General features: G+C 44.6%; 1 protein-coding gene across 2 annotated transcripts in view; it reads left to right on the top strand.

Annotated features, from left to right (window-relative positions):
• Positions 1 to 15,235, top strand: part of Fyco1 (FYVE and coiled-coil domain autophagy adaptor 1) — a 69,233-nt gene that overhangs the window by 28,825 nt on the left and 25,173 nt on the right. For both annotated transcript variants that reach the window (XM_034483774.2, XM_076917316.1), the window contains exons 10-14: positions 261 to 379; positions 1,297 to 1,464; positions 3,452 to 3,601; positions 4,251 to 4,462; positions 7,540 to 7,684. In XM_034483774.2, coding sequence (XP_034339665.1) covers positions 261 to 379; positions 1,297 to 1,464; positions 3,452 to 3,601; positions 4,251 to 4,462; positions 7,540 to 7,684 — 794 coding nt within the window. The remainder of the gene's footprint in view (positions 1 to 260; positions 380 to 1,296; positions 1,465 to 3,451; positions 3,602 to 4,250; positions 4,463 to 7,539; positions 7,685 to 15,235) is intronic.

The following is a 15,235-nucleotide window of genomic DNA, read 5'->3' as shown; positions in this document are numbered from 1 at the left end:
TTGTTCTTTCTCATGTCCATCGGCATTCTCTAGTGTCAATAAGTGTCACTTGTCCCAACAGTAACCGTACTCCATGCCACCTGCACTCCAGCACCTCATTGAGGAGGAGGTCATGCCTCACAAATATAGAACAAAGGTTTCTGGCCTCATGAGCTTCAGCACAAAACCTTCCCCTTAGAAGTGTGAATAACATACCACTCTCTTCTGCCATGGAGGGCAAGCTTTAAGCTTTGTGTCTTCCCCCTGGTGTCCTATACTAGATCACCAAGGCGGCCCTGGAGGAGAAGCTGAATTGCACCAGTAGCCACCTTGCAGAGTGCCAGGCCACTTCGCTGCACAAAGATGAAGAAATCACTATGCTTCGAACCAGCCTGGAAAGGTCAGTCACCGGGACACCCGGACAGCTGCTGGTCAGTCACCGGGGCACCCGGACAGCTGCTGGTCAGTCACCGGGGCACCCGGACAGCTGCTGTAGTTTCAGGGAGTGAGTGGGTTTACTCATCTTAGAAAAGCAGCCACGTGTACTAGATGAGGAAGTCCTGCAGAAGTCTTGCCACAGAAACGTTGGCCGTCGTCTGCAGTAGTCCACAGGAGACAAGGTGCTTCTCATCTGGTTCAGCTTTTTACCTTCACCAGGGCACACAGTATTGCAGGAGCTTTGGGGGGTCTAGCTTGGGGTTCAATAATAAAGACATGGAGACATCTGTGTAATATAAGGCTGATACCCTGTTTCTGAGGCAGTCCCTCAGCTACCCATCTAGCTCCGCCAGGCTTCCCTACCTGGTTCAGGAGATTGGTAAGAAGTAACAGTCTTCTTACCAAGTAGAAGACCTACTAAGGGGCCCAGCACCCTCCCCAGAGACACTTGAGAACAAGGTCCCTTTTTGTAACCACCTCTGAGGGACCACACCTCTCCCCTCTCCTTTATGTCCTCACTCTTCTCTCCTGCTTGTCCTCCATCGCTGCTCCATAAGCCTCTTTCCTTCAGGCTCTTCCCAATATCCCAAAGACCCTGTCCACGTCCTTAAAGAAGTGCCATGCCCCAGTCACTCTGAGTATGTTAGCATCCTGGAGTGAGTCTGCCATCCCAGAATTAGCCCTCCATGTTTGAGGGGGAGGTAGAGAGAGTGACAGATTTGGGGGTAATGCATAACCCATGGTAAACAGATCATGCTTCGCCAAGTGAGGGAAAGCCAAGAGGGCAGCAGGACCTTTCGTGGAAGGCCAAGGCAGCCCAGAAATTCTAGGAAGCTGAATATCAGAGCTAACCAGGAAAACTTATTTCTCTCCTCCCAGAACACAGAAGGAACTTGAAAAGTCTACATCAAAAATCCAAGAATATTATAACAAACTCTGCCAGGAGGTGACAAACAGGGAAAAAAATGACCAGAAGATGCTTGCAGACCTAGATGACCTGAACAGAACCAAGAAATACCTTGAGGAGCGGCTGATAGAACTGCTCAGGTGAGTGAGGGCAGTGGGGACCCTGTCCACAGTTGCCTTTTCTTTTTAAAAATTCATGGAAATGGGCCCTTCTCCTCAAGTTCTACCCAGTGGTGGGCTGTCAGGGAGCCATATGTCTGTAGGACCCTACAGACTTTGGCAGTCTTGAAGGTCGGATCTCCCTGACACACTAGTGTTCATTTGGGTTTGGGTTTTTGTTTGGATGCAGGATTATGTTCCAACTCTGGGTCCCTAGGTAAAAATGATAATAAAATGGCATTTAGTAACTAGTCATTTCTTTATCTCTTGCCCGTTTCCAGTGAGCCTTCTCTTTTGCTGTCCCCCTTTGCTTTGATTAGGGCTCCCTATAGGGACCCAGCAGCAGTGACCATGTGGGAACTGAACTAGAGGGGCTCTGAGGGACCCAGAGCATGTTCCACTCTTGCTACTCAAGAGTAGCCATGGTATGGTGCCTTACTTTCCAAGAGAGATGTGGGAAGCTGTAATTTATATGAAATGTCCTCATTGTTAAACGGTTGCAGGTCATTCACAACTTTTCACTTTTTCTTAAAGGAATCAACTCTGCAAGATAAAATACTGTAGATATTCTTCCTTCCCTCTACCCCTCTTCCTCTCTCCCTACCACTCACCTGCCCTCTCTCCCTCCTTTCTTCTTTCCTTCTTTCTTCCTCTCTTCCTTTTTTCCTTTCTCCCTTTCTGTGACAAATACTTGACAAAACCAATTTAAAGGAGAAAAGATTTGTTTGGCTCAGTGTTCAGATAGTTTCAGACAGTCCTTACAGGTCAGGCACGGCAGTGGGATTGGTTCAGCTCATGGCAGTAGAAACTTGAGGTGGCAGTAATACTCCATGTCTTATCAGATGGAGAAGCAGAGACTCCCAGTGACCCACCTTCACCAGCCATGCCTTCCATCCCAGGAGTTCCATAGCCTCCTCAAATAGCACTAGTTTTGGAGAGCCAAGAGATCAAACACATGAAAAGTTATTTCAAACTCAAACTTTCATCTATGAACACTTCATAGCAAAATTTCCAAGACAAAAAAAAAAAAAAAAAACAACCTTTTTGCTTTATTTTGCTGTTTTATTTTGAGACAGGGTCTTACTATATAGCCCTGCCTGACATTAAATATGCTACCACACCCAGCTTTCAAGACAATAGCTCTTACACAACTACACCTTGAAAACGGAATGTGTGAAGAGACACTTGGTAAAACCTGAGGCAGAAGAGATCTGACTCACTTCCATCTGTGATGGGGCAGTCGTGAATGTGCTCACCCATCTACTAGATCTACTCACCCATCAGAACTCCAGGGGTCTTCTTGAGGAATGTGGTAGAGAAACCTGATAGCTTCTCACATTCCAGGATACAAGTATCTGGCTTCCTAGAAACATAGAGGTCAGATGCTATGGACCAGCTGGAAGAACAGGCTGGTCCAGAGGGTGAGTCTGCCTGTCCTCTAACAATTTACACATTCTTGAAAAAAAGCTAGCTATCTCTGTGCTCTGACCCTGACCCTCAACCACTTCTAGAGGGCCAGGGTTCAATTTTCAGCACCCACAAGGCAGCTCAGAACTGTTTTTAACTACAGTCCTGGGGGCTCTGATGCCTTCTTCACACTTCACAGGCACTATCCACACATACTACACAGACATACATGCAGGCAGGTTGCTTATGGTCAACTTGGTGGCTTGCTTTAGCATTAGACACCCAAGTGATGGATCAGTGCTAACAGTTCATTTTGGTTGACCCGGCTTTCTGCATCTATCCTATGTCTCTTACATGCTCTCACCTACATGGGGTGTGTTGGGGTGCCTCTAGAGGCCACACCAGAGAGTCTGTGTTTTAGAAGCCTCAAATTGGGAAGAGGGCATTTACAAGGAAAGTCATTTAGCTTCCATGGCTTGGAACATTTGATATTAGCTTTCTGAAATGAAGCAGGGGTTATTTTCTGCTTCTTGTGGATTCTTAAAATATGGGATCATTACAGGGACAAAGATGCTCTCTGGCAAAAGTCCGATGCACTGGAATTCCAGCAGAAGCTCAGTGCTGAAGAGAAATGTCTTGGGGACATAGAAGCCAACCACTGCCATGACTGCAAGCGAGAGTTCAGCTGGATAGTGCGGCGGCACCACTGCAGGTGAGCATCGGCAGCTCACCAGACTGGAGTCAGGCCGGGTGGCTCTGGGTGAGGGATCTGAGATAAGTGTGGGTACCGTAACCATCTATCTAGGAAAAGCCCTTTGCTTGTTTACCAAGAGAAGCAGAAGCGGATGTATTAGTTGGGATCCTAACAGGACGCTCAAGGCCTCCTGAAGGGAAATGTGAGTGGAGTTAAGGGGACTCACAGGTATGTGGGATACTTGGAGACCAGCAACTCTTTAGCTATTCTTGAGCCAATATAGATGGTGACAGAGAACACAGATCCTTCAGGGTCTAGGAAGGATAAATAAAGAGAAAGAGCAGATTGGGAGCTGGATATGCATTTAGAGATTTAGCCCTCCCCATAATAAATGTGGAATACACACCTATAGCCTGATGTCAGTCATACCTTTTGTCCCTGCCCTCAGGACCTAAGGAAGTAGACTATTCTCGACCATGCTCACCATGGTAGTAGTTTTGTTGGAGTCTTGTGAAATGGCTTACAGCACACTTTACATTGGAGGCAGAACTAGGTCTGAAGAGTCGTGGGCTGACAGGAACCCAACACAGAGGCCTATTCTGGTGCAATGCAGATGTCAAGCAATCCACTGTGCATCACTCACAGCCTGTGTTTGTTTCATTCCCAGGATATGTGGCCGCACCTTCTGTTACTACTGCTGTAATAACTACGCTGTTACTAAGCCCAGCGGCAAGAAGGAACGCTGCTGCCGAGCTTGCTTCCAGAAGTTTGGCGAAGGCTCTGGATCCCCTGATAGCAGTGGTTCAGGCACTAGCCAGGGAGAGTCCAGCCCCATGGTGTCACCAGCTGAAGCAGGTCCCCAGTCCATAGGAAGCCAAGGTCAGGCCCCTGCCTCCTGGTTTCATAGATGTCATTTACTATGGCCAATTAGCTCGAGCAAGCTTCATTCAAGCTTCATTCAGTGTTTCTCAAACGTAGGTGTCTAAGGGATGTTAAATATACACTACCGCCAACCTAGAACTTTCTCTGATTACTAGGGTCGATAGATAAGGGCTTTTTCCTGTCATAATTAAGTGTGATTTAATAGGAAGTATGCAGATATAAATATACTACAGTGGAATACACCCCATACATTGAGGAGTCTGTCCTGCAGGGGCTCTTTCATAATATTCATTATCTGTCCTGTGGTAACCTAAGACCCGCAATTATACATTCAGTAGTCAACGTCTTTTTCCCTTTCTCTTAATGGCCAAGAAGAATATAGTGTTTGTGTCCTCCAGCTCAGCCAAGAAACAAACTCAGGGTTTGAGTCCTGCTACTCCTGCATTCAAATCACCTTAAAAGGTGACCCAGGCTGTCTACTGGACACTGGGCCTTAAGGAGACAGAGCGGAGCTGGCAGAGATGAGGCTTTTCTCTGTTCAGACATCGCTGCTGTGAACTCTCCTTTGATAGCCTGGATGCAAGCTAAGAAGCCTTCAGAATCCTGTTCTCTCCTGTTTAAGTTGATCAGTAGGCCTTGCCACTCAGGATGGAAATTCTGTTTTTCACACATAGCATTAGGGCTTCAAATCTTTTCTTAGTCTTTTAAAAACTGAAGTTTGCAAGTCCTCTACATATTCTGGATATAAGTTCTTTATCAGATACGTTTTATAAATGTTCTCTTCCAATTTACAGCTTGTCTTTTAATTTTCTTTTTTAAGAGAAGTTATAGTTTTGATAAAGTAAAAATTATAAATTTTTTTGTTTTATGTATCAGTTTTTTTTTTTTTAATGTATCCAACTTTGCTTAGCCCTGTATTCAGAACTTCTTTTTTCTTCTAAAAGTTTTGGGTTTAGTGTTTGGGGTTGGCTGGGTGATTGGGTAGGTGGTCTGTGATGAGGCTCGCTTTGTAGCCCAGCCGTCCTGAAATTTTGTGTAGACTGGGCTAGACTCACACTCAGAAATCTGCCTGCCTCTCTTCCCTGATTGTTAAGGTTAAAGGTGTGTGCCACCACACCTGGATTCTTCTAGTTTTTATTAGAGTGTGTGTGTGTGTGTGTGTGTGTGTGTGTGTGTGTGTGTAACCTGTTGAATTCATTTGAGGTATGGTGATAATATATACATTGAGTGTTGGGTAGTTTTGGGTTTTGGTTTTTTTTTTTTTTTTTTTTTTTTTTGCTTTTTGGCCAAAGGTTCCTTAAAGTCTTGTTTTTCCCCCTCAGAATTGCCTTTCTATAGGGGTTGGAGGTGTGGGTGTGGCTCAATGATAGAGTGATTGCTCACACAAAGCACTAGATTGAATCTCCAGTGCCCCTCCACACACTCACACGGATACACAGTTTTGTATATTTGTCAAAAGCCAAATGAAAACAACAACAAAAAACAGCAACAGCAAGAAACTGACCTCATATATTGGATGTCGTCGCTGCCGTAGAGTGGATGATGTTTGTGGTGGTGGTGGTGAGTGGTTGGTTGGTTGGTTTTTGGTATTTTTGCTTGTTTGAGATAGTATTGATTTTCTGTGTATCCTTGGTTGTTCTGGAACTCACTGTATAGACCAACTAGCCTCAAACTCACAGAGATCCACCTACCTCTGCCTCCTAAGTACTGGTATTAAAGGCATGTATCCATCTGGTTACTATAGATTCTTAGTGCATCTTACTGACAGGCAAAAAAAAAAAAAAGCCTCCAATTTTGTTCTTTATTAAACCTAGAAATTTTAAAGTGAGTTCCTTAGTTTCTAAAACTAAATCATGATCAGGTTTTCACTGGGATTTCATTGGATCTGGAGATGAGTTTGGAGAGATTTGATATCTTAATAAAGTATACACCATTTCAATCCATGAACTTGGTATAGCTTCCATTTACCCAGGTCTTTTTTATCCTCTAGAAGAGCATTCTCATCTGTATCTCTCTTGCCCTTTCCCATTTCTTTGTCAGCCTCAGAAGACAGATTCAGAAGTGTAACTGAGTCCTTATTGTCAGGTTGTTCTTCTAGTTCTGTTACAGAAACTTGGAAGGAAAAATACTACCTGTAATGCAAAAGACAGCTCAGCTGTTCTTACTAAGTGGCCTAAAGTCCCTCACCCTATCTCACTGGTAGGAGTTCAGCAGTGACAAAGGGACACTATGGTAGGGTGCTAGGGTTGCTGCTTCTTCTAATTTCTATCTTTTCTTGTCTGCTCTTTTTTTCTTTTTCTTCTTCTTCTTCTTCTTCTTCTTCTTCTTCTTCTTCTTCTTCTTCTTCTTCTTCTTCTTCATCTTCTCTTTCTCTTCCTCCTCCTCCTCCTCCTCCTTCTTCTTCATCTTCTCTTTCTCTTCCTCCTCCTCTTCCTCCTTCTTCTTCATCTTCTCTTTCTCTTCCTCCTCCTCCTCCTCCTCCTCCTCCTCTTCTCCTTCCTCCCCTTCCTCTTCCTCCTCCTCCACTGCCACTGCCTCAGGTTTGACCCTTACATTTCATGATGCATGTTTATGGGTAGATGACTGGCATGGTGGCCTGCCTATTGAGTGGTCAAGGTCAAACAAAAGACCCAATGCCTCCTCAGTTCCTTGGATAGAGAGAGGTTCTGTTCTACACAACAGTGGACTGGAAGGGAGAGAGGATGGAAGTCAGGTAATCTCCTGCTTCAAATTATTTCTGCCTGTGTCTGATAGAGGAAGATCTTGTTGGATTAGGATATTTTTTTTATTTGGTTCTTTCTCAATACAAAGTAGTTGAAACTTCTACCCTGCGTTTAAGAGAGGTCTTGAGGCTACACATTCAAAAGCTTCTGTAGTCCCTCTGTTTTCCTGGGATGTCCCAGTCGTCTTTCTCTCATACCTACATAGAATAGCAGTCAGTTAAGAGACAATTTACAATGTATTCTATCAGCTTGTTTTCCATAGCAGCACCTTTCACTTTCTATGTTATCCCTGGCTCTGTGCATAATGGGTACATATATCTTTTTCTCTCCTGCTTTGCCTCCACCACACAGGAATAAACACAGTCTGCAGACCACCAGATGATGCTGTGTTTGACATCATCACCGATGAAGAACTGTGTCAGATCCAAGAATCTGGCTCCTCCTTGCCTGAAACACCCACCGAAACTGATTCAATGGACCCAAATATGGCTGAACAGTGAGTAGATGTCACCTCCATTTCTGAAGTACTCATTAAGTGCCTATCCCTTTTGCTGTCTTGTCAAAGGACCAGGAAAATATGATACCAGAACCAGGATTGGCTGTCTCTGCTGAGGGAAGATGCCTCAGAACAGTGTTCATAGTGGGATGGCTCTTGAAAAGTGACAGTGCTCAGGAAACAGTCAGGGAGGTGCTGTATCAGAAAGTTCCTGGGAAGTGTGTGTGGTGCCTTGATTCAGCATCTTAACTTAGGCCAGTCTTGGCTTGGGCAACTGTATTAGTCACCTCTAGGCTGCATAGCAAGAGACCACAGGTCAAGTGACTTAACTATGGACATGTGACTTAATACCATTCTGGAGGCTGGATATCAAAGATCAAAATACAGGCAGAGATGGTTTCTTCTCCCTTGGTTTGCAGATGACTACCTTCATGTGTTGTGACCCGTACTCTTCCTCAACGCTTTGGTTGAGCTAAGTGCTCTGGTCAAGAGAGAGAGTGGGGCTGCTGGGGCAGGAGACTCGAAGAATGGAGACAAGACAGGGTGCGATCAAGTCTCTCCTTTATCAAGTCTCTAGTCTCCTTTATTGAGTCTCACTTTTTGAAGGGAATTCTGAGGTATTTATATACACAAGCAGGTGAAAACACTTTAGCACGTGCACCATAGAGCTGAGGTCACTAAACAGCAAAACAAGCTATGTGGGATAAACAGTATATTTATCAGAGTGTGCTTCAGCTGTTATAGGCTTTTGACAACCAAGTCTTTCATCAGGGTATATGGTTCCAGATGGCTGCAAAGGTGATCTAGCCGCTTTCTACTAAAGTTGGCTCCCAACATTCATGCAATATCTTTATGCAGTTATCCTGAGTGTATACTTCTGTGTTCCTTAATCTCCACTTCATGTCAGGGCACTGGTATATTTTTAATTTAATTACCACTTTAAAGGCCTTTGTAATTAAAATCATCCCTATGATTTAATTTAAATCTAATAAATTTAAATAACTTAAAATCAAACTTTTTCATCGCCAGACCTAAAATACCTCCTATTCACTGTTGCGTCTGTGACTTTGGCCCAGTTATCATCTTCTTTCTGAAACACTTCTCTGACAACATCCTGGTCGGTAATCTTCAGTGTTCATGCTGACCCCCATCACCCAGGGATCCCCAGGGTATCTTCTCTGCTTTGAGCAGTAGACTATGATGTACTGATACCCTGTGAATCCATGAGCCAAAATAAACCCTTCCTCACTTAAATTACTCCTTCTAAGTATTTTGCAATGAAAATAGTAGCTATCTTGGAAAATCAGGGCCATTGTTGTGATTAAATCTGACTGTGGTTTAAGGCCTTTGAGAAAGAACGAGGCAGGGTTTTGAGATGCTGGCCACCAAGGCCACAGCTGTCAGCAGAGTTCGATGAGCTTTTCTGGTGGTTGTTCTCAAGACCAGAATGCCACTAGAAATGTGTGCAGTATAGACTGTGCCATAAAGTTTTGGTTAGGAACAAGGGCTCTATCAGGAATTGGAGTAGAGGTTATTTATGTTACATTCTGGCTAAAAAAAGTAGCCATGTGTTACTTGTGTCCTGAAACTTTGAGTGATGCTGAACTTAAAAATACTAGGCTAGGGACTGGAGAGGTGGCTCAGCAGTTCAGAGAGCTGAGTGCTCTCGCACAGGACCCAGGTTCTCAGCACTCACATCAGACACCAGATAACCATCTGTAACTCTAGTTCCAGGGTATAAGATACCCTCTGGCTACGATGGGCACCTGCACACACATGATACACATAACCTCATGCAGTATACACACATAGACCTTAAGAAAACAAATCAGTTTTATTTATATTCTGGCCTGTGCTCTTTGCTTCCTTATCCATGCCATATGAACAGGCATGAACCTCTCACTTCAGACTCCTGCCCAGCATAACATTCATCTGTAGCATGGTTACTACTCTAATTTTAGCCCAGTTTGTGGGCATTAGGGGGCTGGGGGAAGCAGAGCAGCAAGACATAAAAGTATTTAGCTTGGCAAGGAAAGAAATGCAATTATATTTAAAGTTGTGAACAAAGAAAGTGTGGATGAAGTAACTAAAATAATTAGAGATTAATGCCATTAAAAGGAAATAGCTGCTTTGCACAGGACAGCAGGAAAGAAAGGTGCCCAAGGGTAAGAACCCCTCATTGAAGTATAAAGATGGAAATGCATTTGACTGTTCTTTTAAAGGAGACTGTCTGGAAAGAGTCAGGAGTGATTGTCTCTAAAATGATTATCTGGGAAGGGTTTTTCCAGGTACAGCTACACAGACACTCTGCCACTTCATCTGTGATACAAGAAGACCCAGCTACATATCAAGCTGGCAGCAGGACTTGACATTATCCACATGGTGCTGGCTCTATGAGCATTGTAGAGTGCAAGAGTTACAGGTCATGGAGGTTTGCACTAAGGTTCTAGAGAAAACCCTGGACAGGGAGGCAGTATGTAATAGGGTCGGATTCTCTGGTAGTGCATGAGTGGACTATGCATGAAAATTGGAGGGTAAAGCCTAAATCGCAGTGGAGACCCCAATATATTGGAGATACCAGGAATGTGGAACATTTGCCAAGGAAAGCAGCAGGCACATAGTAGAACCAATCCAATAGAGAGTCTGTATGTGTGATAGGCAAGAAGGCCCATTAAGGGTAGAGCTAATACCAAGTGTGTCCCGCATGCCAGACAAGAAACTAGGATTAATGTTTTCACTGTTAAGATGTCATGTCTTTCTTGGCTCTACCCTCATTACTCCCTTTTAGAATGGGAATGTTTTGATATATTAGAAGTATATAATTTAAATTTTATTTTACAGTCTCACAACTGAGCATGTCTTAAGTCTCAAAGGAGACTGAACTTTCAAACACTGTTAAAGCTGTTAAGACTACAGGGCTTTCTTTGAACCTGAACTCAATGCATTTTGTATTGTACGATGGTAATGAGCTTTCAAGTCAAGGGCTAAGTGTTGTTTTGAATCTGAAATGCCCTGACTAGTTTGTTTTAAATGCTTAGTCCAAGGCTTGTGGCACTATTTTGAAGGCTGTGGCTCATTTAGAAGGTGTGGCCTGACTGGTGGAAGTAGGGATCAGAGAGGTTGAGCCTTTGAAAATTGTACCTACCCCTGGCTCCAGCATGAGTTCTCTGCTTCCAAGTCCAGTGCTGTGTACGTAAGTCTAGATGGCCACTCCGCCATGCCGTTCCTGCTATGAGGGACTGATACGCTCCGAGCTAAAATAAATCTTTGCTTCTGTCGGATATTTTATAAAAGCAATAAGAGAAGTTGCAAATACATTCTCAAAAGCCCAACTCTGCTTGTGGTGAAAGACTTCTGTGAGTTCATGATGACGCTCAGTGAGATCTCTGACCTGCCCAGAATCCAGAATAGGATCAGGAGTCCCCTGTCACCTTTATTATGTCAATTTTGCCACATGGGAGGGGCTGCACTTAATCTTCTTGAGGGTTTTAGCCTAGATGTTAGGCTTGAGTGTATCCCCACACTTGTGTGTTTTCTGACTCCAGCACTGAATGACTCATGGACAAAGCTTCTCATTACCAAACAGAAGACAGCTCCTGTTTACTGTTGCTTCTGTGACTTTGGACCGAGTCTCCCCTTTTTGAACCACTTGTTTGACACACACTTGGTCAGTCGTCATCAGCGTTCACCCTGACCCCAGCCCCCCGTGATGCAGTGGTCCCAGGATTTCTTCTCTTCCTTTTAGCAGTAAACTACATTCTGCCATTGGTTCCTAGCAAGACGCATGAGTAGATGGGTGAGTAGACCGAGAGCTAGGAGTCCCGAGAGGAGGATGCCGTTGACTCTAAAGTGTCTTCTCACAGACGCTTGTACAAGGTGTGCTCACTAGCTTCCTCCCCATCTTTCACCTTCCTCTTTCCTAGGAGGAACAGAAACAGAGCTTCCAGCTGCTGACCACTGTGTATAGTTCCTGGTCTTGGGAAATCAGGAACTGTTCCAGAGAGAGGAAACTGTCAACACTCTGGCCTGGCCAACGCCGGTCTTCTGGGATTGACTGATAGGGACCTGTAGTCCTTGAATCTCATCTTTATAAGTGAAGAGACACCTTTCTACACTTTAGATGGCGTCTTAGTATGAATGGGAGCTTTTCCTTAGCCTTCCTTTTCTCCCCATGTTTAAAACTCAGTCAAAGACATCAAGAGTCTGAGAAAGTATGGGAAGGAGAGCCTGACCAAGCCAGCTCAGTCAGTCAACAGATTCTCCAGTTCAGGAGTGAGGACTAAGAAGAAAAAAACAATTAGACAACATTGTAGCATGACCCCAGCCAGTTCTGAAGCTGAGGTGAGTTTATTTTTTCCCAATCTGCTCTTATACCATTTTAATTACATACAAGTAGTAAGGTCAATTCTAGGTTGAGGAACTAGCAATACAATAGATGCAAATAGTCAAGGAACAAGCAAGACAATAAACACAAATAGTCAAAGAATAATCAAGGCAGTAAACAAAGTCCCATGAACAATCCCGTGATCACTGTTTCTAAGGGCTTATCCAGATGACCAAAGTATCTGCGCCTACTTCCCTGTCCTAGCCCAAGGTCATTGTCATGTCTGAAGCCTACTTTTTTGTTCTACCCTAAGATTTAGATTCCTGCCTGACATTACTTCCTTGTCATGGCCCAATGTCAGATTCCTTCCTGAAGCCAAATTGTCCTTGGTAAACGTTAGATTCCTGCCAAGCAGCCCCAAAAGCTCTCCACAAGAGCCCTAGACTTGCACCACCATTCCTCTCAGGAAACTTTGAGGGAAAGTTGAACAATCTGAGGAACAAAGTAATGCTAGAGGAGTTAAGCTTTGATTCTTCCTGGAAATGATGGAACAAGAAAAAGTCTCCAAATCCAGCTTCACCCTTCCAGAGAAACCTAACAGGATCTCCTGTTGACACCTATCCTTTCCCCATTCTGACTTGTCTTAGCAGGAGCAGAGCCCTCACCTGTGGCAGATAAATGCCCTGTACAACCTTTCGGTCATGTCTGTACTCTCTCCTTCAGTGTCCTAGACACCACTACCCAGATTTCCAGTTGTTCTCCGAACTGAGGTAATAGATAGTTGGCTCCCCTGGCCTCTGCCCAGCTCACACACAGCCAGAGCCTCCCACACCTGGCCTGCTCTCAAGGTACCAGATATACAGGCCATTCAGAGTGAAGAGCATAAGCTCCAGACCCAAACAGACCTTCAGGCCCTATGGCCGTGGCAAATACAGCTCCTTTAAGTTGTGCTGGGGAGGCTAGAATACCTTACCCTTCCTTAAGGCAGTCAGAGACAGTGCCTGAGACAGAAACCTCCTGTGCGGAGGTGTGATTTTCCTGATGTCGGTGCTGAGTTTGGATGTCAGCCTGTGCTGTGCATGTCTACTATGGACACATGCTTCTCAGTACCTTCAACTTGGAGCCCCATCATCTTACAAAACAAAAAACAAAAAAAGGCTTCCTCCTCGGGTACCCAGATTACATCAAATGATCTGAAACCTTCCCTCAGAGCCTGCTTGCCAATCATTTCAGAACCAGGGCTTTGTGGCCAGAGTGCTTAACAGGAGAATTTGCTCACCAGCCAAGAGATCTGATGCCTGTTATCTTAGAAACAAAACAAGGACAGGATATGGTGATCATGGTTAAAGTTCAAAAACCACCTTCTGCTTATATTAACCCAAAACCTGTGACAGTGGAGGAGCAGAGTCGGCAGGCCCTTTGTGTGGTATAACACCTACCTGAAAGCTCTGTGGACAGTGTTTAGGAGCAGAGAGGCTGCTAACAAGGTCCACCCCTCATTCAGTTCTCCTCAGAAAGTGGAAATGACAGTACCAAGCTGCCTATAAAACAGCACTAGCAACTATAGACCTGAAGGACTGGGCACCTGTCCAAGATGCTACTTTGAAAGCCCTGTGGAAGGTAGGGTGACTTACAGCTTCTGTATTCTGTGCTCCCTTTTCTGCCTTGTGGCACAATCTCCTCATCCAAGACACCAAGATTTCCTGAGTAATCAGATGGTCCCTAGAAGAGAGTCACCATGCATTCACCTCTCTGAAAACATAACTGTGTCTGGCCTTCATATGTCTAACTGGAGCCAGAGCCCATAAGCACTTCCACCATCCTCAGTAATGAGGAGCCCAGTGGAAGGGGAACACACAGTCTTTGTTCTCAGGCTCTGAAACATATCTAGGATAGTCTAGATTCAGGCAGGATCCATGTTTATTCAGCTTTAACCCCCCATGTAGCAGCCTGGCCTTTGATATAATCTCCTGCTATGAGTGAGGAGAACCAAAGGTGGGGAAAAGAGATGGCAAGTGCTTAAGACCTCTAATACCTCTGAGGAAATGGAGCCTGCAGCAGCAGCCTTTGTGCAAGGAGCCTGCAGACCACACAAGCCCTCTAACATGCTGGGTTTTGGAGGATTGGTTTGGTTTGGTTTGGTTTGGTTTGGTTTGGTATGTGTGTGTATTTATTGCTAATGATGGTGTAGGTACAGGAGGAGAGAGTAATCTGCCCTATGTGTAGTAAGATACCCAGAGAATGGGGTGAATAGTGGCTGAGGAGGCAGAGAGAAGGAAGGTTCTATTGCTGTATTTTCTTGGCAACAGACAAGCAAGCTTCTCTAAACTGCATAAAGGCCAGCATAAACATTTCTGTGGGGAGCTAAAAGAGGGCATGGTCCGGAAGGTTCTCCCATCTCGTCTGATTTCTTCATTGGACAGACAGCTGGTCATAAATAACCCAGAGAGCATTGTCACCTAGCAGTGTGAATTGACGAGCCAGGCCTTGGAAAAGGCTTTCTTGGATTGGCCTAGGGTGGCACTCTCTCTGAATGCTGAGTGTCTAGCCATATCTTTAGAACACCTGGGTAGATAGTTACAGGGCCCTATCACCTGACTCATCTTTCTTCTCATTGAGAGCTGACATTTCCTGAGCTGGGATATTAGGGAAGTCAGATATGAAGGAAGGGGACTCAGCACCTCTTCATCACCAGTGTTGCAAGCAAAGATGAATGTACTGAAGGTTAACCATATCACCTGCATAAAGCAGCCTAATTGTTTTGAGTAAGCACTTGGTGTTGCATGTCACTTGCATATGGCAAGGAAGCATACTGCAGCTCTTGATTGTGTGTTTGATAATATGGTGCATGGGACCATGGACCATGAGTATACTTCAAGGTGTGGGCAAATTTTTTAAGCCAGAATCCATGTGGCATGTCCTGCATGTCCAAAACACACACACACACACACACACACACACACACACACCAGCCTGTGTCACTACACCCACCCTTAGAGATAGCATAAGGAACCTCTACTGTATCGTCTAAGAAATAACTTGTGCCAGTTTGAAGATCTTTCACCCACAAATTAGGTGTTACACCTAATGCTGGGGTTCAAACCCAGGACTCCATGTATGCTGGGCAAGTATCTAACTGAGCAACCACCTTAGCCAGTGTTTGACATGTGTTATCTCAAGTCCTCCTCAAGTTAACTGAGAGATTTGCTTTCTCACCAAAAAGAAAT

This window comes from Arvicanthis niloticus, chromosome 21 (assembly GCF_011762505.2).
Source record: "Arvicanthis niloticus isolate mArvNil1 chromosome 21, mArvNil1.pat.X, whole genome shotgun sequence".
NCBI classification, from domain to species: Eukaryota; Metazoa; Chordata; class Mammalia; order Rodentia; family Muridae; genus Arvicanthis; species Arvicanthis niloticus.
The sequence above is the reverse complement of the archived record's forward strand: the minus strand, read 5'-3'. Positions and strand labels throughout refer to the sequence as shown.